General features: G+C 41.1%; 1 protein-coding gene across 2 annotated transcripts in view; it reads left to right on the top strand.

The window, feature by feature from the left end:
- The first annotated feature begins 972 nt into the window (after window positions 1–972).
- The window catches only part of LOC140188303 (thimet oligopeptidase-like), a 42,870-nt gene continuing 17,252 nt past the window's right edge, over window positions 973–26,590 (top strand). Inside the window, exons 1-6 of one of the 2 annotated variants that reach the window (XM_072244413.1) lie at window positions 973–1,060; window positions 6,127–6,275; window positions 9,246–9,353; window positions 13,532–13,634; window positions 24,661–24,821; window positions 25,919–26,054. In XM_072244413.1, the coding sequence (XP_072100514.1) occupies window positions 6,231–6,275; window positions 9,246–9,353; window positions 13,532–13,634; window positions 24,661–24,821; window positions 25,919–26,054 (553 nt within the window). In that variant the 5' untranslated portion in view covers window positions 973–1,060; window positions 6,127–6,230. Of the gene's footprint in view, window positions 1,328–6,126; window positions 6,276–9,245; window positions 9,354–13,531; window positions 13,635–24,660; window positions 24,822–25,918; window positions 26,055–26,590 lie in introns of both variants that reach the window. The other variant, XM_072244412.1, reaches the window with a different exon arrangement.

Raw genomic sequence — 26,590 nt, 5'->3', positions numbered from 1 at the left:
CACAGACAAGCTGAGCTGAAGGACCTGGTTACTTGCTGTATAACCATGAACTGAATTGTTTACTTTCTCTGTTCATAGATGCTGAGCATCTCAAGCATTAATATTTTATTTCAGATTTAAAGCATCTGCAGATTTTGATTTTTAATTGCACAAACGATGATGGTAATGTCTGCAAATTTAGAAGTTTGTAAGAGCCATTTTATGGAATAGCTCAAGGTATTATTGGGAATTGATAGTGTGGAAATAAGAGACACTATTTCTGGTGGTTAGGAAGTCTTGCTCAAGTCTAAATTTTTTGCAAAGCTCTTCTGGCATGAAATTATGAAGCATTTTATGAAGTTGGTGGAAACTTGCAAATGGTTATGTTGGATAAATCGAAATAAGATTATAAATACAAAAGATTCTGCAGATGCTGGCTATCTTGAACAATGCACAGGACATGAACTGAGGCTGTGGTCTGCAACTAATGGGTTTCAGTGTTAACCAGCTTCATGGTTGTGAACTCACTTTCCTGAAATATACAAAATGCTGGAGGAACTCAGTGGGCCAGGCAGCATCTATGGAAAAGAGTATAGTCGCCATTTTGGGCCGAGACCCTTCACTTTAATAACTTTAGTTCTGAATGTTATTTGCTTACTTTTTAATTGTTAGCACGATTATTTGTTTTTTGCAAACTGGGTGTTTAAATGCATTTTTAAGGTGTTCAATTGGGCTTCTGGGTTTTGTGGCCTCCTATAAGGAAACGAATCTCGAGGTTGTATTTACTCTACTAATAAATGAACTTTGAAGGGTCTCGGTCTGAAGCGTTTGGAGGGGCTGAATGGTCGTTTGCTCGGGGTAGAAATGCGGTCGCAATTCTGTCTGATGACCGTGGCAGACTTCCGTCAATCAGTTCAGGCATGATTGACGTCGCTGCGTAGGAGAGAAGTAACCAATGAGGTTGAGGTAGAGGAGGGACTTGGCATCGTCGGTTGGAGAGAGTCCACGTTTGAATTGCACCGGCGTGTTGGTGATTTGAGTGTGAAGTATTGGTGCTGGACGTAATTGGAATTCCATCGTGGTAACAATATATATTGATATTGTATTTAAATAAAATATAAGATCGGCATGTCTCCCGTCGGCAAAATGCTAATCAGCGGGACAGGAGAGCCCGCAGGCCCGAACCGTCTCCGCTGGAATCTGAGTAAAGAGCAAATCGAGGAGGAGGCCCAGGCCATCATGTGCAGGACGAGACAGGTGTACAATCGCGTTGGCTTGGTCGACCTGGCCGAGGTGACCTATGAGAATACGCTGAAGGAACTGGCCGACATCGAGGTGGAATACACTGGTGAGGGGAGGGGGGTGCAATGTTTCGGGGATTGTAACGCCCTGAGATTTAATGAGTTGACTCGTTCATTTTAATTTAGCAGCAACATCACTGGAATCAAAACATCACCAGGTGCCTTGACGAGTAAACCTGCACTTATCAGCTTCTGTTTATTAAGCGGGTGTTGCATATTTATATTTTAATAATTGCACAACTCTCGCGGTGATCTTGGACCTGCTGGCTTGGTTTAAGTGTACAGTGATAGTATTCTGAAAGAAGTTGAATGCAGACTGGAAAGGAAACATTAGAACGTTATGGAATTAGTGGAGCTGGCAGATGTGGCCTAGTGATAGAACCGCCACTCCGGAGAGTTGAGTGCAAAATCTGGGTTCAGTTGTGTTCTATTGGATTAGCCAGCCCTTGGCGGTCCTTACGTGTTAGTACATGTTTTGAAGATAGGTGACTTGCTCACCGTAATTATTTAGTTTAGTTGCCTCACAGCTTGAGTCCCAGGTTAATTCCTAAACTGAATCCATGGTTGTCTGTGTGGAACTTGTACATTTTTCCCATGACTGGGCATTTCTTCTGGTGGGTTAATTGGTGCCTGTAATTTACTAACAGGTGAGAGTAGGTGGCAGGACACCATGTAAATAAGGAGAGTGGGAAATTGCTGGCCTCTTGTTTGGTATCAAGTATTAATCCTTTTATCCAAGGTTGAGAAAGTCTTTAAGTATTATGGAAATCCAAGCGACTTCAAGTGCTTTAATTCATTTTTGATGCAAGGTATCAACTCAAAACACTGTCTCCAGATGCTAATCTCCAGAAGCTTGTTTCCTGAAGTTTGATTTTGATGAGAGCAACCACAAATGGTCAATATCTATTTCTTGTCATATTGCTGTGTGTGGAAGTGTTTTCGTCTACTCACAACAATGATTGCATTTCAAAAATAAAATTACCAGGTTGCAAATGGAGTTTGAGAATACCTAAGTCCACATATACTATGGAACTGCATAACTTTCTCAGAGAAGGTTCTGCAAAGTGCTATTTAGAGTTGATGGGCAGAATGCCATCCTTCAAGGCTGTTAATAGTTGAAATTGAGGAAGACAGCTGTGGTGAGAGAGAGAGCTGACTAACTGGATTATTTTTGTCTAGTTGAAGAGTCAATACAAACAGACCGAAAGACCTGCCTGCAAATTATAAATTTAAATATTATGCTGATAGCTTGGATTTCATCGAGCACTACAGAACAGAAACAGGCCCTTTAGCCCATTTAGTCAATGCCAACCTGTTTTACTGCCTAGTTCTATCTGCACCCAGACCATAGCCCTCCATACCTCCCTCATCCAAGTACCTATCCAAACTTAAATTCTTAAATCCAAACCTAATTCATTGAGTTTGTTGGATCAAAACTGCCTATGAGCATGAAAGTATGCCCATCAGTAGAAGCATCTCGGAATTCATTTTAGAATTAAAAGTCAATTAGGCTGGATTCAGAAATTGGTTTAAAGTTAGGAAAGCATTGTTAATTTGGTTGTTTTATCTGCAAGTTTTAAAAAATCTCGGTTTGGAAAAGAAACAAAAGCAAAAGGAGTATTATCCATTGTGTCAGCTGTGAGTGACATGCCTCATAAAATGATATCAGATTGCACTGTTAAAGAAAAAGAAAGCTCTCCTGTTGAATTAGCTGACTTCACTTCAATGCTTGATGGTGTCTTGCATTTCACTGAGTCACACAGCACAGAAGGAACCAGTTTATATTGGTACCAACTCTTTGATATAGCTTTTCAATATACTCCCAATCACCTGCTTTTCCCATTTCCTTTTTGTTTACAGATGGATGCAAAATCCTTTGTAAGTTACTATTGAATATGTTTTCATTATCCTTTCAGGTATTGAATTCCAGATCATAACAATATAGTACTGAAAGCTACCTCTGAATCCAGTGTCTACCTTTTGGATTTGTTTTTAACCAATTATTTTAAATCTGAGGTCACCAGCAATTTGTATCAATAGGAAGCAAATTTTCCTTGTCTACTCTACTGTAATGTCACAGATAGAAAAGACTAAAATCTGGATAGGAAGTTAATAAATCCTGACATATAACTTTTGTATACTGGATGAAATTGTATTTATTGTGCTGTAGTTTCCTTTCATTTGTGCCATCTTGTATGCTACTTGCAGAATTGAATTAGTCTACATTTTTAACCAGAAGATCATCTAAAGCGTCACTTCTGACTTTAAATCATGATCTGTTGGGCTTGTTTGCATGCAGAGATGTAAATAGCAGTACAGCAAGCTCTTTAGGGAATAGTTTAGAAACAGCAGTGTTGGGATGCTATATTGATTACGTGTGTACTGAATTCACTGTCACCTGTGCCTCATTTGTCAGTGCAGTATTCAGTTTATGCTGGCGACTTGTAGCTAAGCTTGAGGACCATAATCTAGCCAGTATGCATGGAATCAAATTGTCAGCAGATGTTACCGTGATGAAAGGGAAAATCTGCCTGCTGAATATTCAACCTTTGCCCACTGGTGCTGCTTGAACAAATCAATATTTCATTCAGTGTCACAGGTGCCGGTTCATTGCAATAGATGCCCTTTATTTCAACTTGTATCCATAATATTCTATTGCAAACTAATGCATACACATTGTGCATGAGCAAACTCTATTATTAGTACCTAAAATACAATTATTTATACTGAATAGGGAGAAGTGTCACACTTTTCATTTGTACTGTAAATAGCATAAAGAAAATTCAGTGGTGATCCCATCAAATTGATTGTTGTATCTAGAAAGCATTGTTCAAAATGGGTCATTTTGTGGAAATACCTTTGTAAGCAATAGACCAGACATTCTATTATTTTGTGTAGAGATCACTGCTGACAGGAGATTTTACCTCTGTCTCTCCGTGGCTTTGTTGGACAAATAGGTCTGAGGTTATGTTAGTTTTCATGTTATATAGTGTAACCAAGAAATCACATGAAAGTTACCTAATCGCCTGCACTCACCTAAATATGCTGTGTACATTATGAATGAGTTTTCATTAAGTAAAGTTTCAACAATTTATAACATAGATTTTCCAATGGAAATGATGATTTCAAATGATCCTCATTTAATGAAGGAGTCCAAGCTTGTATGCAGCAATACCCAGACAATATTCAAGCATGGGGTGGTAAATGGTAAATAATATTTGCATTACACAAGTGTTAGCCCTCGAGTGGCATGTTGCTGCTGTGGGTAGTTCAGTGTCTTGTGGCTCAAGTGACCTAGGTTCGATACTGCTCTGTGTGGAGTTTGCCAGTTCTCTGTGAATGCGTGGAATTCATTCCCCTGGGTGCTTTGGTTTCCTACAGGTAATTAGAGGATGACAATAAATGTTCATGATGCCTACTTCTCAAAATGGGCAATACAGTGGATCAGCCAGAAACATCAACTTTATCAGCAACTTCAAAGCATTGAAAACAAAAATACACTGTAATGATAAACATGAAGAAATATGCAGATGCTGGAAATCCAAAACAACGCACACAATTCTGGAGGAACTGGGCAAGTCAGCCAGTATCTGTGGAAATGAATACACAGTGACATTTTGGGCCAAGAACCTTCTTCAGGACTGAGAAGGAAGGAGGAAGACACCAGGGGAAAAAGGTGGGGGAAGGGGAAGGAAGCTAGCTGGAAGGTGATTGGTGAAGCCAGGTGGTGGGAATGGTCAAGGTCTAGAGAAGAAGGAATCTGATTGGACAGGAGAGTTGACCAAAGTAGAAAGGGAAGGAGAAAAGGACCCGGGGGAAATGATGGGCAGCTAAGAAGAAGTAAAGGGTTAGAGTGGGGAATAGAGGAAGAGGATAAAGATTTTTTCCTACTGGAAAGAGAAATTGATATTCATGCTATCAGGTTGGAGACTATCCAGAAGAAATGTAAGATATTGCTCTTCCACCCTGAGCGTGGCCTTATCTTGGCACAAGAGGAGGCCATGGACTGACATTTCAAAAGGGGAAAGGGAATTAGAATTTAAATGTTTAGCCATCGAAGTTCAACTTGTGGTGGAGAGAGTGACGGTGCTAGATGAAGGGGTCCCCCAGTTTATGACGGGTCTCAGCTATGTAGAGGAAGCTGCAGTGGGAGCACTGGACATAATAGATGACCCCATCAGGTTCACAGGTGAAGTATTCCTCATTTGGAAGGATTCTTTGGGGCCTTGAATGGATGTGAGGGAGGAGGTGTCTGGCCAGGTGTACCACTTGGGTTGCTTGCAGGGATAGGTGCTGGGAGGAAGATTAGTGGGGAGGGTCGGATGGATAACGGAATTGTGGAGGAAGTGATCCCTACGGAAAGCAGGAAGGGGGTGGGAGGCAAAGGTGCGTTTTTAGTGGTGGGATCCCTTTGGAGATTATGGAAATTGCAGAAGATGATGTGTTGGATGCGGAGGCTGATGGGCTGGTGGATAAGGACAAGAAGAACTCTATCAAGGCAGCGGCAAGATGGGTGTGCGCAGATTATTTCTTGGAATTTCTGTCCAAGTTGCTATAGAGTAAATAAAGTTGGAAAGTGTATGCTTGAGCTCATGTGAGGAAGCTATCTGTTTATGTTCTAAGACTTCCTTTCTGTCAATAAGCCCATATCTTTCATTCCATGGTGAATACTTATCTTGAAATGACAAACTGAAGTATCACAGTATGGAAGTTAAGAGCAGTAAGAATGCCCTTCCCAGTGAAATGTGCTTTGTACTAGATTTTTCTCTTAATATCTCTCGTGTAATGGAAGATTGCTTTGTCGAATGCTTTGGATCTAATACTGAGATATTTTTTGTTATTTCAGTTCAGCGGAATATTCTTGACTTCCCACAGCATGTTTCTCCTTGCAAAGAAGTTCGGGCTGCGAGCACTGAGGCAGATAAACGGTTATCTGAATTTGATGTAGAGATGAGCATGAGAGAAGATGTTTACCAGAGAATTGTTGCTCTTCAGGTGAGAAATGATGCTGGTTGAATAAAGTGTGGGGGTGCTGAAGAAAATTTTAGGCCACTTTTATTTTGCAAGATTCCTTTTTTGATAGTTCTACGAATATTAGTTTCAAAAGTATTGTCAGAGCATTACAGGTTTTCCCCACCACTCGAAGGTAGAGCGTTCTTATGAAATGGTTTGTAAGCCGGAATGTTGTAAAGTGAAGAAGCAATTACCATTTATTTATATGGGAAAAATTTGTGAGCATTCGCAGACCCAAAAAGTAACCTGCCAATCATGCCAAATAACACATAGAACCTAAAATAACAGTAACATAGTGAAAGCAGGAATGATATGATAAGTACACAGCCTATATAAAGTAGAAATACTTTTCTACAATCATTGCCGAACTGTCCACCGTAGCGAAAATCTCACGCAAGCGCTCGGCAGAAACACTCTTTCCATTAACCTTTAAGCTATGAAGCTGCCAAATCATACCAAATAACACATTAAAAATACACAGCCTATATAAAGTAGAAATAATGTATGTACAGTGTAGTATCACTTACCGGAATCGGGAAGACAGCGCCGAGCACACTGATGATGGTGTGTTAGGCTGAGTCGTCAGAGGTTGGGGTGGTGCAGTGGCCCCCAACCTCCAGACCGCAGACTGATACATTGCTGTGAAACGTGCAGTGGCGCAGCGGTAGTTGGAATGCACCCAGCACATCGTTAAGAAAAAAGCCGAAATAAACAAGCTCAAGCACGAGGATATCTGCAGATGCTAGAATTTCAAGCAACACACATAAAAGTTTCTGGTGAATGCAGCAGGCCAGGCAGCATCTCTAGGAAGAGATACAGTTGACGTTTTGGGCCGAGACCCTTCCAACAAGCTAATTAATTAGCTTGTTTATTTTGGCTTTTTTCTTAAAGATGTGCTGGGTGCGTCCCGGCTACTGCTGCACCACTACATTCTTCGCAGCCCTATATCGGTCCGCGGCTCGGATGTTGGTGTGGTGGGACACTGGGGTGTCATCTCATTGTTGTCTGTTTCCATCAGGGCAGGCAGATCATCTTCTTCTATGTCTTCCTGCCTCGATGTCGAAGGTCGAGGTTCATCGTCTGCTGTGGCTGATGTGGAAGGCTTGAAAAATGACAGTATGCTTGACTGCTTAGCCTCGCTCATTTTTCTATCATACAGTTCTTTGTAAGCACTCAAACCATCCTACAAATATGCCCTAAACCTACGTACCCTTTCAAAATTAAAGTCATACTTTTCTGCAATCATTGCAGTGAAAATCTCATGCTGTTGCTTCATGTTCAGTTCCTGAACGACTTCACTTTTGGTCTGTTCGCTACTACATTCAGTTTCAATTGTTATCCTTTCCTCTTCCAATTGCATCAGCTCTTCATCTATCAATTCTTGGTCATGGGATGCTGAAACCTCTTCAACATCATCTTTGTCAACTTCCACAAGCCAAACTTTGTCCTTACTTTGTTCATCAGGATCGAAATGCTTAATTATGTCTAGTTTTACGCTGTGTAACACCTTTACGAGCTCTTTTAGGCTTTTCCAATACCTTAGAACTCATCTTGCTAACGGATGCTCAAAATAAATCGACATAATGCACAGATGCTCACAGGCACGTGTTTAAGCAATGCCGGCTAGAATGCAGTTCCGGGGGAGGAGCTTGGCTGCTCGGGGCGCGCGCTGCCTTTTTTCGTAACAGCGAGGTTTTGTAAAGCGAACGTTCAAAATGTGGGGACACCTGTATACTTTGTTTTTGTATTTCTTCAGTGGATTCCAGCTCAATGGGCTAAGCAATGCCGCAGCTGATGAGAACAAAGGGACACGGCTCATGATGGCCCTAGTAATTTACAACAATATTTTTTGAGTAGTTTTTCATAAATGAATAGCTTGCTGGGATATCAGATAGGTGCAGAACTGAAGACAACAGTGAAAACACCTCCTTTTGTTTAGCATGAACCAGTCTGTTTTGGTTTGGGTGGTGAGAATTTTTACTTTGTTTTGAACATCAGTACTGACTCGGGTTTAAGTGTTCCCATTTTAGACACCATAATAGCTGTTTTTTCTAAAACCATGAACATCCAACTTTTCCGATATTCTTCAGAGCTCTGCGCGGACTTGCTGATGCACTTCAGATAGAGTACTTGTCTACTCTAACATAATTACTTTATACCTGTTTGCTTCTACATCGTGGGGTCATGGGTTATACTGACATCCAGGATTATAAAGCACAATCTAAGCTGGCATCTTAATGCTGTATTTGAGGAAATGTTGCACTTTTAGAAGCATCATTCAACAATGATATTAAATTTCTCATATTGAGCTGAAAAGATGAATGTGAATACTAAAATCAGTGTTTCTGTGGATGTCTTGATTTCCCCATTATTCAGTAGGATCAAAGTAGGTTAACTGGTCTGTGACCTTTATTTCATTTGCACTTGCAGTCATAGAGTTGTACAGCACAGAAAAGGGCTCTTCAGCCCAATTTGATCATGACAACCAAGATGCCCATCTGAACTAGTCCAATTTCCTTGCTTTCCACATACTTGTCTAAATGTCTTTTATATATTTTTATTGGTCCTGCCTCAACTGCTTCTTTTGGCAGCTCATTCCATATATGTGCGACCCTCAGTCTGCATATTTTTCCCAAAATATTGTGTAAATAATTGTTGGTGTAATAACATCATTAACATTGGCTTCACTTATTAGGTAAACAGGATTTGTTGGAAAATGTGATGTTAAATGTTATATCCTGCAGTCATCTCTGAAGTAAAGTGTTCCATCTTTGGAATAAAGGATCCTAATTGTCACTGTTCCAGCTGACAAATCAGTAAAAATTATGCTCATGTAAAAGATGCTTTTTGTCTGTATGAAGATATTTTCTAGATTCCTTTACATAGTAAGGTAAATTCATTTAAGATGATTCTTTGCTTCTAGTCACTCTGGATGTTTCTTTTCTCCCTCAGGATAAATGTCAAGCTGAAGATCTACGGCCGGAAGCTAGGCGCTACATGGAAAGACTGTTGAAATTAGGAAAAAGAAATGGACTCCATTTGTGTAAAGAGAAGCAAGAGGTGAATAGCAGTAAAATTGTGGCATTTATAGATATTTAATCAAAATGAGAATGCTAGTAAATAATGCAGGATTAATATTAATATAAGCGGGAATAACCTGCCCTTTTGGTTTTTGGGGGGACTTGGGTAAAAGTTAAAAATGTGTCACTACCCAGCACATATGATCTGTGTGCCATTCTTGGAGTTTCCTTAATTTAATATATACATAGAAACATAGAAAATAGGTGCAGGAGTAGGCCATTCGGCCCTTCGACCCTGCACCGCCATTTATTATGATCATGGCTGATCATCCAACTCAGAACACCGCCCCAGCCTTCCCTCCATACCCCCTGACCCCCGTAGCCACAAGGGCCATATCTAACTCCCTCTTAAAAATAGCCAATGAACTGGCCTCAACCGTTTCCTGTGGCAGAGAATTCCACAGATTCACCACTCTCTGTGTGAAGAAGTTTTTCCTAATCTCGGTCCTAAAAGGCTTCCCCTCTATCCTCAAACTGTGACCCCTCGTTCTGGACTTCCCCAACATCGGGAACAATCTTCCTGCATCTAGCCTGTCCAATCCCTTTAGGATCTTATACGTTTCAATCAGATCCCCCCTCAATCTTCTAAATTCCAACGAGTACAAGCCTAGTTCATCCATTCTTTCTTCATATGAAAGTTCTGCCATCCCAGGAATCAATCTGGTGAACCTTCTCTGTACTCCCTCTATGGCAAGGATGTCTTTCCTCAGATTAGGGGACCAAAACTGCACATAATACTCCAGGTGTGGTCTCACCAAGGCCTTGTACAACTGCAGTAGTACCTCCCTGCTCCTGTACTCAAATCCTCTCGCTATAAATGCCAGCATACCATTCGCCTTTTTCACCGCCTGCTGTACCTGCATGCCCACTTTCAATGACTGGTGTATAATGACACCCAGGTCTCGTTGCACCTCCCCTTTTCCTAATGGGCCACCATTCAGATAGTAATCTGTTTTCCTATTTTTGCCACCAAAGTGGATAACTTCACATTTATCCACATTAAATTGCATCTGCCATGAATTTGCCCACTCACCCAACCTATCCAAGTCACCCTGCATCCTCTTAGCATCCTCCTCACAGCTAACACTGCCACCCAGCTTCGTGTCATCCGCAAACTTGGAGATGCTGCATTTAATTCCCTCATCCAAGTCATTAATATATATTGTAAACAACTGGGGTCCCAGCACTGAGCCTTGCGGTACCCCACTAGTCACCGCCTGCCATTCTGAAAAGGTCCCGTTTATTCCCACTCTTTGCTTCCTGTCTGCTAACCAACTCTCCACCCACACCAATACCTTACCCCCAATACCGTGTGCTTTAAGTTTGCACACTAATCTCCTGTGTGGGACCTTGTCAAAAGCCTTCTGAAAATCCAAATATACCACATCCACTGGTTCTCCCCTATCCACTTTACTAGTTACATCCTCAAAAAATTCTATGAGATTCGTCAGACATGATTTTCCTTTCACAAATCCATGCTGACTTTGTCCGATCATTTCACTGCTTTCCAAATGTGCTGTTATCACATCCTTGATAACTGACTCCAGCAGTTTCCCCACCACTGACGTTAGGCTAACCGGTCTATAATTCCCCGGTTTCTCTCTCCCTCCTTTTTTAAAAAGTGGAGTTACATTAGCCACCCTCCAATCCTCAGGAACTAGTCCAGAATCTAACGAGTTTTGAAAAATTATCACTAATGCATCCACTATTTCTTGGGCTACTTCCTTAAGCACCCTGGGATGCAGACCACCTGGCCCTGGGGATTTATCTGCCTTCAATCCCTTCAATTTACCTAACACCACTTCCCTACTAACATGTATTTCGCTCAGTTCCTCCATCTCACTGGACCCTCTGTCCCCTACTATTTCTGGAAGATTATTTATGTCCTCCTTAGTGAAGACAGAACCAAAGTAATTATTCAATTGGTCTGCCATGTCCTTGCTCCCCATAATCAATTCACCTGTTTCTGCCTGCAGGGGACCTACATTTGTCTTTACCAGTCTTTTCCTTTTTACATATCTATAAAAGCTTTTACAGTCCGTTTTTATGTTGCCTGCCAGTTTTCTCTCATAATCTTTTTTCCCCTTCCTAATTAAGCCCTTTGTCCTCCTCTGCTGAACTCTGAATTTCTCCCAGTCCTCAGGTGAGCCACTTTCTCTGGCTAATTTGTATGCTGCTTCTTTGGAATTGATACTATCCCTAATTTCTCTTGTCAGCCATGGGTGCACTACCTTCCTTGATTTATTCTTTTGCCAAACTGGGATGAACATTTGTTGCAGTTCATCCATGCAACCTTTAAATGCTTGCCATTGCATATCCACCGTCAATCCTTTAAGTGTCATTTGCCAGTCTATCTTAGCTAATTCACGTCTCATACCTTCAAAGTTACCCCTCTTTAAGTTCAGAACCTTTGTTTCTGAATTAACTATGTCATTCTCCATCTTAATGAAGAATTCCACCATATTATGGTCACTCTTACCCAAGGGGCCTCTCACGACAAGATCACTAATTAACCCTTCCTCATTGCTCAAAACCCAGTCCAGAATAACCTGCTCTCTAGTTGGTTCCTCGACATGTTGGTTCAAAAAACCATCCCGCATACATTCCAAGAAATCTTCTTCCTCAGCACCTTTACCAATTTGGTTCACCCAATCTACATGTAGATTGAAGTCACCCATTATAATTGCTGTTCCTTTATTGCACACATTTCTAATTTCCTGTTTAATACCATCTCCGACCTCACTACTACTGTTAGGTGGCCTGTACACAACTCCCACCAGTGTCTTCTGCCCCTTAGTGTTACGCAGCTCTACCCATATCGATTCCACATCTTCCCGGCTTATGTCCTTCCTTTCTATTGCGTTAATCTCTTCTTTAACCAGCAACGCCACCCCACCTCCCCTTCCTTCACGTCTATCCCTCCTGAATATTGAATATCCCTGAACGTTGAGCTCCCATCCCTGTCACCCTGGAGCCATGTCTCTGTGATCCCAACTATATCATAATCATTAATAACAATCTGCACGTCAGGCTCCTGCAATGCTTTTGGGAGCTGATTATAAAGCTGACCACAGCTCCTGTGTTTTCCAGGCAAGAAACTAAATTAAAATCTGATGAAGATTTTCATTAAGATACTCCTGATGAAGGGTCTCAGCCAGATGCATCAACCCCTCCATAGATGCTGCCTGCCCTGCTGAGATTCTCCAGCATTTTGTGTGTTGATCTGGATTTCCAGCATTTGCAGAATCTCTGTATTTAAATCGAAAATCTTGATGATCCGGATGAGTAGTCATTCACAGAAATATTATGTAACATTAACCCAAGTAATTTTAAGTAACTGGTACACCAGTTAATATTTAACTGAACATTGAAGAGAAATGGCATATTGGAACTTCTGGTTCCTTTGTCAGTGTAACTCTTGGTTCAGCTAGCAGCATAATCCAGGGGCAGACAGCCCTTGGCCCGGCCAAACTTAAGAAATCTTGTTTGGGTGAATGCTGCGCAATGAGTCCCCTATTACAAATCAGTATCACAAAATAACAAGCAGTTTAATGCAATTAAACAATTCAGCTTTATAATTCTTAATTTGACTAGGTGGTTAGTAAAGAAACAAAAAAAAGAAAAAGGCCAGTTCTGATGAAACAGTCAACGGTGGAGCTCACGGTTCAGTCCACTGGTTCCCTGTCGACCTCCTCCAAGCATAGCCAACCCTCAGACCCTCACTCCAAGTCCACTCCGTCCGGTGGTCTACCAACTCTCTCCATTCACGTCTTCTCTCCTTGTCTCTCCCCGGCAAAAGACCATGAAATCCTTGCTCCCAGACCCACAAGAAAACACAACCTGCCTCTCATTGGCTAACATACATTCCAAAGGCCCCGTTACCTCTAGTCATAACCCGAACATTGCTGTTAGAGAGAAACCATTACCTTAGCAGTGAAACATTACAGAGAGGCTGTTATATCAGTATCACATTACTTGGATTTTTCTGCTAGGTCTCCAGGAAATTCATCTTTATCAATGGCTGCATTTATTAGGCCACTAGATCTTCCTGTACTATCAAATGTTGTATTTAAGTACTTTATTCAGGAATGTACAATGTCCCTAAAGTATTGGGAATTGCGAGTGAAAGGACCTAATGTAATTTATTTTGTGCTTCAGGAGATCAAAGCTATCAAGAAGAAAATCAGTACTTTATGCATAGACTTCAGCAAGAACCTGAATGAGAATACCACGTTCCTGGGGTTTACACAGGATGAACTCGGTGAGTTCATCCTGAATTGGAATTTATCCCTATTAATAACAAATGAAACTGTATTTATACATTTAGTGAGCCCACAATTTCAAGTTTAAGATCATGAATCTACAGACCTGTGGATTTAATTCTGTGGTGTGTGTATACAGTGGCATGCAAAAGTTTGGTCACCCCTGGTCAAAATTTCTGTTACTGTGAATAGCTAAGCGAATAAAGGATGACCTGATTTCCAAAAGGCATAAAGTTAAAGATGATACATTTCTTTAATATTTTAAGCAAGATTACTTTTTCCATTTTTTACAGTTTCAAAATAACAAAAAAGGAGAAGGGCCCGAAGCAAAAGTTTGGGCACCCTGCATGGTCAGTACTTAGTAACACTCACTTTGGCAAATATCACAGCTTGTAAACACTTTCTGTAGCCAGCTAAGAGTCTTTCAATTCTTGTTTGGAGGATTTTCGCCCATTCTTCCTTGCAAAAGGCTTCTAGTTCTGTGAGATTCTGGGCAGTCTTGCATACACTGCTCTTTTGAGGTCTATCCACAGATTTTCGATGATGTTTCCGTCGGGGGACTGTGAGGGCTATGGCAAAACTTTCAGCTTGCGCCTCTTGAGGTAGTCCATTGTGGATTTTGAGGTGTGTTTAGGGTCATTATCCTTTTGCAGAAGCCATCCTCTTTTCATCTTCAGCTTTTTACAGATGGTGTGATGTTTGCTTCCAGAATTTGCTGGTATTTAACTGAATTCGTTCTTCCTCTACCAGTAAAATGTTTCCTGTGCCATTGGCTGCAACACAAGCCCAAAGCATGATCGATCCAACTCCGTGCTCATTGCGGCCAAAAACTTCGATTTTAACTTCATCAGTCCACAGGACTTGTTTCCAAAATGCATCAGGCTTTGCAAACTTCTGACGCTGAATTTTGTGGTGATGACACAAGAAAGGTTTTCTTCTGATGACTCTTCCATGAAGGTCATATTTATGCAGGTGTCGCTACACAGTAGAACAGTGCCCACCACTCCAGAGTCTGCTAAATCTTCCTGAAGGTCTTTTGCAGTCAAACGGGGATTTTGATTTGCCTTTCTAGCAATCCTACGAGCAATTCTCTCGGAAAGTTTTCTTGATCTTCCAGATCTCAACTTGACTTACACTGTTCCTGTTAACTGCCATTTCTTAATTAGGTTACGAACTGAGGAACCGGCTGCCTGAAAACGTTTTGCTATCTTATAGCCTTCTCCTAGTTTGCGGGCATCAATTATTTTAATTTTCAGAGTGCTAGCCAGCTGCTTAGAGGAGCCCCATGGCTGCTGGTTGTTGGGACAAGGTTTGAGGAGTCAGGGTATTTATAAAGCTTTGAAATTTGCATCACTTGGCCTTTTCTAACAATGACTGTGAACAAACCATAGCCCTAACAAGCTAATTAAGGTCTGAGACCTTGGTAAAAAGTTATCTGAGAGCTCAAATCTCTTGGGGTGCCTAAACTTTTGCATGGTGCTCCTTTCCTTTTTTTTTTTCCACTCTAAAATTGTACAAAACAAAAATAATACACTAATCTTGCTTAAAATGTTGAAAAGAATGTTTCATCTTTAACTTTATGACTTATGGAGATCCTCTACTCGCTTAGCTATTCACAGTAACAGAAATTTTGACCAGGGGTGCCCAAACTTTTGCATGTCACTGTACGTATATATTGTTTTGATCCATTGTTAGATAGAACATTCATTGTCCCTTTTTAGAATTGTGATATAAAACAATCTTATCTACATAGTCATTTCAAAAAAGCAGAGCGTTGAAAGGACTCAGTGAGTCATGCAGTATCTGTGGAGTTATAGAGGACTGCCCCACAGAAACGGACCCTTTGGCCAATCTAGTTATGTATGAAACTATTATTCTGTCTAGTGCCATTGACTTGTACCTTGACCTCAGCCCTCCATATCCCAACCCATCCATGTATTTATCCAAGCATCTCTTAAAAGGTATGACTTGATGCTTCTTGTCAAGACTACATCAGACTGGGAAGAAATCTAAAAAAAATTGCTCATGTATAGCAGTATGAAGGCTGTTGGGTGATAGGTGGAGCCAGATGGGAGAGGATCATGGATAGGTACAACCGGGAGTGTAGAGGGATGAATAAATGGACAAAAAAATGGCGGAGAAGTGAGTAAGTGTGGGTAACCCAAATCATCAATTATATTATAGAGTTGAAAGGCACCCAAGTGAAATATGAGATGCTTTCTCCTAATGTGTATATCTTCTCCCTAGTTAAGGGGAGAAAGGCCAAGGGCAGACAGGTCACGGTGGGAGTGGGAAAGAGATTTAAATTGATATGCAGCTAGAAGTTTGAGATGACCATCTTTTGCTTCCACAGATGATGTTTGACCTAAGGAGTAATTTGAGTTTTTTTTTGGTTCTTGATTTCTGCATTTGCTATCTCTTTTGTTTTCATACTCTGTGGCCTTGGTGTGAGTTTTTGTTGTCTTTATACACTTAGTGGCCACTTTATCAGGTATCCCCTATACCTTATAAAGTGGCCACTGAGTATATGTTTGTGGATTATCGTATATTTGAAGTATAAGCCGACCCAACCCCCCCCCCCCATTTTCAAGGTTAAAAAAGTGACTTTTTCATGTTACCTTTGTATAAGCCAACCCCTTTTGTAGAGGTTTTTGATTTAACCAGAAAAGATCACAAGATCTCATATGCCGGTACTCAGCTTTGCTGGATCCAGAACCTGGCAATTTTGTGAACCAGTACCTGCTAAGAAAACAGGCCTACACATTGCAGGGCGTTGTAAGCAAATTCTTAATAAATAAATCAGGGAGGGAAGTTTTGGATTAGGTTCCCAATGGTAAAGGATCCTCTGGAATGTAACCCCCGTGAAACCATTTCGCGCCCACCGTAATCTCGTTAAAACATAACATGGGGTGGTGGGATCAGTATCTGTGCTCAGTATTGAGTTTGCGACCACCATGTACAAAAGATTAAAACGAATGCGATATGATGCTGGCTTCAAGCTGAAGGTTAGATTAGATCATGAGAACACTCAGTCCTCTTTTACTGTCATTTAGAAATGCATACATGCATTAAGAAATGATAGAATGTTTCTCCGGAGTGATATCACAGAAAACAGGACAGACCAAAGACTAACACTGACAGAACCACATAATTATAACATGTAGTTACAGCAGTGCCAAGCAATACCATAATTTGATGAACAGACCATGGGCCCAGTAAAAAGAAGTCTCAAAGTCCCGAGTCGATCGACTCCCCGAGTCCCCAATAACAGGCGGCAAAAGGGAGAAACTCCCTGCCTTAAATCTCCAGGCACCGTCAACTTGCCAGTACCTTGGAAGCAGCCGACACTAAGTCCATCCGTCTGAAAACTTCGAGCTTCCGACCAGCCTCCCCGATACAGCCTCCCAGCGCCATCCTCTGCCGAGTGCCTTCGACCTCTCCCCGGCCGCTGAAACATGCAAAGCCAAGGATTTCAAGGCCTTCAGCTCCGGAGATTCTGGTTACCACACAGTAGTAGCGGCAGCAAAGTGGGCATTTCAGAAGTTTTCCGGATGTTCCTCTGTGCTCTCACGTCCGTCTCCATCAAATCAGAATTGGGCACGATCCCCTACTTGACAGATAACAGATATCATCACTGACGTGGCTGCACGCGCTGCCATCTTCTCCCTCCTCCTGGGAGGTTGTTGATTTTGCTAAAGGAACAAATAATTCTGCAGCTGCTAAGAAGTTTAGCGTAAACGGGAAACAAGTGAGAGAATGGAGAAAGGCAGAGGACACACTGAGGGAAATGCTAAAGACGAAATGTGCAAACTGCGGGAAAACATGCCAGTGGCCAGAACTGGAAGAAAAAGTTTTAGAGTGGGTGGAATCACCAGCGATCGACTGGATACATTGTTACCAGAGAAATAATTCAAGTTCAAGTGTTGAAATGGGACGAAAAACACCGTGAGGTCAGCAAAAATTTCAAAGCTACGCAAAATTTTATGAATAGACGTGATGTTGTGTTGAGACAAAAAACAAAGATTGCTCAGAAAATTCCTGCGGGGGGTGTTTATGTCCAAAAACGCTGCTGGATGGATGAAGTGGGTTGCTTGAAGTGGGTTAAAGAGGTGTGGTGTCGATGTCCCCGAGGTTTCGGGAAGGAAAAGTTGCTACTTGTCTGGGATATGTTCAAAGCGCACTTGTCAGGTGGGACAAAAGCAGTATTGAAAGCTGAAAATACGGACATTGCAGTCATCCCCGGTGGTTTGATGTCCGTGATCCAGCCACTAGATGGGAGTTTAAACAAACCATTCAAAGAACTCCTGCATCGACAGTGGAATGAATTTGACTCAAAAACAGCCAATAAATACGACCTGTCTTCCCTGTATTCATTTTTCCAAAGTTGGCACCCTCTGTATAAGCCAACTCCCTAATTTTAGGACCAAAATTTAGGGTCAAATTCTCGGCTTGTACACCGGAATTTACGGTATATAAAAAGACACTAATGGGATTTATCTACAGGTTCCCAAGCAGTAGCCTGGATATAGGGTGCAAGTTAAATCAAGAGTTAAAATTGGCATGTCGCAAAGATAATACTACGGTTGTTATGGGGGATTTCAACATGTGGGAAAATCAGGTTGGTTGAAAGGGCGTTTGTGGAATGCCTCACAGATGGATTCTTAGAGCAGCCTGTATTAGAGCCTACCAGGGAGAAGGCAATTCTGGATTTAGTGTTGTGTAATGAGCCAGATTTGATGAGGGAACTTGAGGTAAAGGAGCCATTAGGAGGTAGTGACCATAACATGATAAGTTTTAATCTACAATTTGAGAGGGAGTAGGGAAAATCGGAAGTGTCAGTATTACAGTTGAACAAAGGGGACTATGCACCCATGAGAGAGGAGCTGGCCAAAGTTGACTGGAAAGATACCCTAGCAGGGATGACAGTGGAACAACAATGGCAGGTATTTCTGGGAATAATACGGAAGGTGCAGGATCAGTTCATTCCAAAGAGGAAGAAAGATTCTAAGGGGAGTAAGGGGCGACCATGGATGACAAGGATAGTATAAAAGTAGAGAGGAAATATAGCATAGCAACGATGAGTGGGAAGCCAGAGGATTGGGAGACTTTTAAGGAGCAACAGAAGATAACTAAAAAGGGAATATGGGGAGGGGCGGGGGAAGATGAGGTACGAAGGTAAGCTAGCTAAGAATATAAAGGAGGATAGTAAAAGCTTCTTTAGGTATGTGAAGAGGAAAAAATTAGTTAAGACCAAAGTTGGGCCCTTGAAGACAGAAACGGGGTGAAATTATAATGGGGAACAAGGAAGTGGCAGACGAGCTGAACAGGTACTTTAGATCTGTCTTCACTAGGGAAGACACAAACAATCTCCCAGATGTAATAGTGGCCAGAGGACCTAGGGTAATGGAGGAACTGAAGGAAATTCGTATTAGGCAGAAAATGGTGTTGGGTAAACTGATGGGACTGAAGGGTGATAACTCCCCAGGGCCTGATGGTCTGCATACCAGGGTACTTAAGGAGGTGGCTCTAGAAATTGTGGACGCTTTGGTAATCATTTTCCAATGTTCTATAGATTCAGGATCAGTTCCTGTGGATTGGAGGATAGCTAATGTTATTCTACTTTTTAAGAAAGGAGGGAGAGAGAAAACAGGCAATTATCGACCAGTTAATCTGACAGCAGTGGTGGGAAAGATGCTGGAGTCAATTATAAAAGATGTAATAGCGGCATATTTGGATAGCAGTAGCAGGATAGGTCTGAGTCAGCATGGATTTGCGAAGGGGAAATCATGCTTAACTAATCTTCTGGAATTTTTTGAGGATGTAACTATGAAAATGGACATGGGAAAGCCAGTGGATGTAGTGTATGTACCTGGACTTTCAGAAAGCCTTTGATAAGGTCCCACATAGGAGGTTAGTGGGCAAGATTAGAGCACATGGTATTGGGGGTAGGGTACTGACCTGGACAGAAAATTGGTTGGCAGACAGGAAACAAAGAGTAGAGATTAACGGGTCCTTTTCAGAATGGCAGGCGGTGACTAGTGGGGTACTACAAGGCTCGGTGCTGGGACCGCAGCTATTTGCAATATACATTAATGATTTAGATTAAGGAATTAAAAGTAACATTAGCAAATTTGCAGATGACACAAAGCTGGATGACTGAAATGTGAGGAGGATGTTATGAGAATGCATAGTGACTTGGACAGGTTGGATGAGTGGGCAGATGCATGGCAGATGCAGTTTAATGTGGATAATTGTGAGGTTATCCACTTTGGTGGCAAGAACAGGAAGGCAGATTACAATTTGAATGGTGTCAAGTTAGGAAAAGGGGAAGTACAACAAGATCTGGGTGTCCCTGTTCATCAGTCACTGAAACTAAACATACAGGTACAGCAGGCAGTGAAGAAAGCTAATGGCATGTTGGCTTTCATAACAAGGGGAGTTGAGTATTGGAGCAAAGAGGTCCTTCTGCAGTTGTATAAGGCCCTAGTGAGACCCCACCTGGAGTATTGTGTGCAGTTTTGCTCTCCAAATTTGAGGAAGGACATTCTTGCTATGGAGGGAGTGCAGCGTAGGTTCACTGGGTTAATTCCAGGGATGGCGGGAATGTCATATATTGAAAGATTGGAGTGACTAGGCTTGTATACACTGGAATTTAGAAGGATGAGAGGGGATCTGATTGAAACATATAAGATTATTAAGGGATTGGACACGCTAGAGGCAGGAAACATGTTCCCGATGTTGGGGGAGTCCAGAACCAGAGGCCACAGTTTAAGAATAAGGGGTAGACCATTTAGAACGGAGTTGAGGAAAAACTTTTTCACACAGAGGGTTGTGGATCTGTGGAATGCTCTGCCTCAGAAGGAAGTGGAGACCAATTCAATGGATTCTTTCAAGAAAGAGTTAGATAGAGCTCTTAAAGATAGCGGAGTCAAGGGATGTGGGGAGAAGGCTGGAACAGAGTACTGATTGGGATGATCAGCCATGATCACAGTGAATGGCGGTGTTGGCTTGAGGGGCCGAATAGCCTACTCCTGCACCTATTGTCTATTGACTCATCCACTCAAGGTTTGACGTGTGTACAGAGATACTGTACTGAATACCACTGTTGTAATGTGTGGTTATTTGAGTTACTGTCAGCTTGAACCATTCTTCTCTGGCCTCTCTCCTTAACAAGGCATTTTCACCCTTAGAAATGTTGCGACTGGATTTTTTTTTGTTTATCGCACCATTCTCTGTAAACTTGAGACTGTTGTGTGTGAAAATCCCAGGAAATCAGCAGTTTCTGAGATGTTCAAACCATCTTGTCTGGTACTAACAATCATTCCACGGTCAAAGTCACTTAGATCAGATTTCTTCCCCATTCTGATGTTTGGTTTGAACTGAACCTCTTGGCCATGTTTACATGCTTTTATACAGTGAATTGCTGCCAGATGATTGGCTGATTAGATATTAATGGGCAGGTGTACAGATGTACCTAATAAAGTGGCAACTTTCAGATTAAACTATCCGGCTGGACTTTTCCATTTAACAAATATACTTGTACTGTTGTGATACACTCAATTCATCATTTGAAATTGCTCTTATTCAGATATTAGAGAAAATATTATAGAATGCTGTCCTTGGTTCATTTGTATGTTGTCCATTTTCTTCCCTTAATGAGGAAGATTATATTTCTTTCAATCCTGAGTACGCTCTATCTTATCCAATTGGCTGTGTTTTATGTATACCTGGATTATTTCAATATATGGACATGAAACTGAACCCATGTCTTTCTCCTTTGTTATTTTCAGACCATGTTTTAAAGTAGAGATAGTAATTCTGTGCCTGTTTTGCTAGTGAAATATTTAAACCAATAAAGTTCAAAGTACATTTATTATCAAAGTGCATATATCTCCATGTACAACCCTCAAGATCCATTTTCTTGCAGACATACAAGGTTTGAGAGAGCCATGGTTTTCAAGGGATATTGGAAACTTGGTTCGGAAAAAGAGAGAGATCTACAATAAATATAGGCAGCTTGGAGTAAGTGAGGTGTTCGAGGAATATAAAGAATGTAAAAAGAATCTTAAAAAAGAAATTAGAAAAGCTAAAAGAAGATATAAGGTTGCTTTGGCAAGTAAGGTGAAAATATATCCAAAGGGTTTCTACAGTTATATTAATAGCAAAAGGATAGTGAGGGATAAAATTGGTCCCTTACAGAATCAGAGTGGATGGCTATGTGCAGAGCCAAAAGAGATGGGGGAGATTTTAAACAATTTCTTTTCTTCGGTATTCACTAAGGAGAAGGATATTGAATTGTGTAAGGTAAAGGAAACAAGTAGGGTAGTTATGGAAAGTATGATGATTAAAGAAGAGGAAGTACTGGCGCTTTTAAGGAATATAAAAGTGGATAAGTGTCTGGATCCTGACAGGATATTCCCTAGGACCTTGAGGGAAGTTAGTGTGGAAATAGCAGTGGCTCTGACAGAAATATTTCAAATGTCGTTAGAAACGGGGATGGTGCTGGAGGATTGGCGTATTGCTCATGTTGTTCCATTGTTTAAAAAGGGTTCTAAGAGTAAACCTAGCAATTATCGGCCTGTGACTTAGACGTCAGCGGTGGGTAAATTGATGGAAAGTATTCTTAGAGATGGTATATATAATTGTCTAGACAGACAGGGTCTGATTAGGAACAGTCAACATGGATTTGTGCGTGGAAAGTCATGATGACAAATCTTATTAAGTTTTTTGAAGAGGTTACTAGGAAGGTTGACAAGAGTAAAGCGGTGGATGTTGTCTATGTGGACTTCAGTAAGGCCTTTGACAAGATTCCACACGGAAGGTTAGTTAGGAAGGTTCAATCGTTAGGTATTAATATTGAAGTAGTAAGATGGATTCAGCATTGGCTGGATAGGAGATGCCAGAGAGTGGTGGTGGATAACTGTTTGTCAGGTTGGAGACCGGTGTCTACTGGTGTGCCTCAGAGATCTGTACTGGGTCCAATGTTGTTTGTCATATCTATTAATGATCTGGATGATGGGGTGGTAAATTGGATTAGTAGGAATGCAGATGATACGAAGATAGGTGGAGTTGTGGATAATGAAGTAGGTTTTCAAAACTTGCAGAGGGATTTAGGCCAGTTAGAAGGATGGGCTGAAAGATGGCAGATGGAGTTCAATGCTGATAAGTGTGAGGTGCTACATTTTGGTAGGACTAATCAACATAGGACATGCATGGTAAATGGTAGGGCATTGAAGAATGCAGTAGGACAGAGGGATCTAGGAATAATGGTGCATAGTTCCCTGAAGGTGGAATCTCATGTGGATAGGGTGGTGAAAAAAGCTTTTGGTATGCTGGCCTTTATAAATCAGAGCACTGAGTATAGGAGTTAGGATGTAATGTTGAAATTGTACAAGGCATTGGTAAGGCCAAATTTAGAGTATTGTGTACAGTTCTGGACACCGAATTATAGGAAAGATGTCAACAAAATTGAGAGAGTACAGAGAAGATTTACTAGAGTGTTACCTGGGTTTCAGCACCTAAGTTACAAAGAAAGGTTGAACAAGTTGGGTCTTTACTCTTTGGAGTGTAGAAGGTTAAGGGGGGACTTGATAGAGGTGTTTAAAATTATGAGGGGGATAGATAGAGTTGATGTGGATAGGCTTTTTCCATTGGGAATGGGGGAGATTCAAACAAGAGAACATGAGTTGAGAGTTAAAGGGCAAAAGTTTAGGGGTAACATGAGGGGCAACTACTTTAGAGAGTGGTAGCTGTGTGGAACGAGCTTCCAGCAGAAGTGGTTGAGGCAGTTTCGATGTTGTCATTTAAAGTTAAATTGGATAGGTATGTGGACAGGAAAGGAATGGAGGGTTATGGGCTCAGTGCAGGTCAGTGGGACTAGGTGAGAGTAAGAGTTTGGCACGGGCTAGAAGGGCCAAGATGGCCTATTTCCATGCTGTAATTGTTATATGGTTATATGGAAACACAATAGAATCAATGATTGGCCACACACAAGAAGACAGACAAACAACCCATGCGCAAAATACAACAAACTGCAAATGCAACAAATAAATTTTAAAAAAGCAATAAGTATCGATAACATGAGATGAAGAGTCTTTGAAAGTGAGTCCATAGATTGTGGGAACAGTTCGGTGTTGGGGGTGAGTGAAGTTATCCCCTCTGGTTCAAGAGCCTGATAGTTGAGGGGTAATAATTATTCCTAAACCTGGTGATGTGGGTCCTGAGGCTCCTACCATCTTGATGGCAGCAGCGAGAAGAGAGCTTGGCCTGGGTGGTGGGGAGGGGGAAGGGGGGGGTCCTGATGATGGATGCTGCTTTCCTGCAACATCACTCCATGTAGATGTGCTCAGTGGTGGGGAGGACTTCCCCACTGCTGGACTGGGTTGTAGGCTTTTCCATTCAAGGGCATTGGCGTGTTCATACCAGGCCATGATGTAACCAGTCAATATATTTGTTATGCTTTGTAACTCCAAAGCGTTAAAAACTAATCAGAAGGGAAACAAGGGAGATTAGTCATTTACTTCGATTTTATTTTAAACGAGGCACATGCATATCATGTGGGGTGTTGATGTATGCCATTCACATACTTTGTACATATAACCATAATGAATTACTTAAACAACAAAGAATGCTTAATCAAACAATATTTACAATATTACTCAAATATTATTAAATACATGATGCGCAACACCACACATCTCTAAAAGTTTGTCTAATTTTTAGATGACGTGCTGAATCAATGCAAACCTCGAAAGTAGGGCGCTGCCGTGCTTTCATACAGCAGTGTGTAGAGTTTCCTGCAACTGTTTGATTAAATTAAGATTACTTGATGCAGATTAGAGAATAAATGAGACTCTCTTCATATCACTGAATGAGTTTAGCAGCTTTTCCGGAGGCCAAACCTATGTTTCTCATTTGAATCAATTGTTAGATCTTTTATTATATGTTGAGTGAGTAATATAAATACTGAGTTTTATTGAAGTGATTTTTGGCTTTGATGTTGATAATGGCATATTGTGCTTCCAGGTGGTCTCCCTGATGACTTTATCAGTGGCTTGGAAAAAACAGAAACCGGGATGCTAAAGGTGACACTAAAATATCCACATTATTTTCCTTTAATGAAGAAGTGCTACGTCCCAGAAACCAGGAGGAAGATGGAGCAAGCCTTCAACTCCCGTTGTATGAAGGTAGGCTTGGCTTTACTTGATAACCTCTGTTCAATAACAGAGAATTTACAGCACAAAAACTGGCAAGTTGTTCTGCTCTGTTGCATATTTGTTTCAGCTTACCTTTCATTATTTCTTTCTGGTGCATAATTATTTTCTGTTAAATACATGTATTCTGTTTGCTTCAGCCAATGCACCCTTTCCACTTATCAATTAAGGAACTTTCTGTTAAGTCTCTTATTAATGCCTCTACTTCTGTTTAATATAAATACCATGTCACTTTTTAATCATTAGTATGTTTACTCTCCATGTTAAGCCTGTCCTTCTTTGAAGTTCTTAAATGACGTATCTATTTTAGTACTGCCTAATATTTGCAAGGTTTTTTTTTAAACTGTTCACCTTGAATGCCCAAAAGATATACTTGTAACTAGGTAGATAGAGGGTATTGTTTCTATTAGATTTATGTCATTCCCTCTACCCATGCAGTTTATTGCACATGCCCAATAAATTCCCTATGATTCTTTCCCGCTGTTAATCTACACTAGCAAATGGTTTACAGTAGCCAGATAAATCCACCAGCAGGTTATTGGGATATGAAAGGAAATCAAAACACCTAGATGAAGCTAATGCAATTGTGTCGAAAGCATACAAGCTCTGCACAGACAGCACCTGAGGTAAGTATCAAACTCTTGATTCTAAAACTATAAGGTATCAGCCCCCCCTCCACAGGAAAGTGTCGTTCTTTTCTAGTAATGTTATTTATTTTGAGCATTTACGTTAATTTTTTCCATAAAGTCTTGTCAGGAGTGCAATCTGTATGTTGTAGCTGCACTCAGAACATTACAGCTCAGGAACAGGCCCTTTGAGTCACAATTTGAAACATTGTATCTTGCGCTCTCCACCCAGAATCTAAATTGTAATCAACAGGAGTGTAGTATGACTTCCGTATCCCCTCCTGTCATTGGAATGTAGGGCCTTTCTGCTCTGCATAACTAAGTACTGTATACTCAGCAAGTAGTTTCAAAGCATGATTGGGCATAGCAAGGGTGTACAGCCACTTGTATTACTTAGTGCTTTAGTATAAAGACATAAGCAAATTTTTCTTTTTGTTGGTCTAGGACAACACAGATATCCTTAAGGAAGTGGTGGCACTTCGTAAAAAGAAATCGGCTCTCCTGAACTTCAAGACGCACTCAGATTTTGTGCTAGAAATGAACATGGCTAAGAACAGCAAGAATGTCACTGTCTTTCTCGGTAATTAATGTGATTAGAATATAAGATACAGGGAGTCAATGGAATGTATTTTTGTTTCAAGGATCTTCAACATTATCCTTGTATGTTGGCATGGAATCCTCTACGATCTACCAAGTGAAGATTATCAAAATTTAATTTGTAATGGGCCTGATACTGTACGTAGCAGTTGTAACTTTGCAGCTTAATACAGTAGAATTGCTGTACCAGGGGGAAGGTATGACTTGTACAAAAAAGATGGATTACACCTAAACTCAAAAGGTACTAATATCCTAGCAGGATTGTTTAATATAGCTGTTAGGGAGGGTTTAAACTAAGTTGGCAAGGGGAAGGAAACCAAGGTGTTAGGATCGAGGAAGAGGAAAATAGAAATAAGTCAAAAATACTGTGCAGCGAACATAGAATAGTACAGCACAGTACAGGCCCTTCGGCCCACAATGTTGTGCCAACCCTCAAACCCTGCCTCCCATATAAGCCCCCACCTTAGATTCCTCCATATACCTGTCTATTAGTCTCTTAATCTTCACTAGTGTATCTGC

The sequence above is a fragment of the Mobula birostris genome, chromosome 26 (assembly GCF_030028105.1).
Source record: "Mobula birostris isolate sMobBir1 chromosome 26, sMobBir1.hap1, whole genome shotgun sequence".
Taxonomy (NCBI): Eukaryota; Metazoa; Chordata; class Chondrichthyes; order Myliobatiformes; family Myliobatidae; genus Mobula; species Mobula birostris.
The sequence above is the reverse complement of the archived record's forward strand: the minus strand, read 5'-3'. Positions and strand labels throughout refer to the sequence as shown.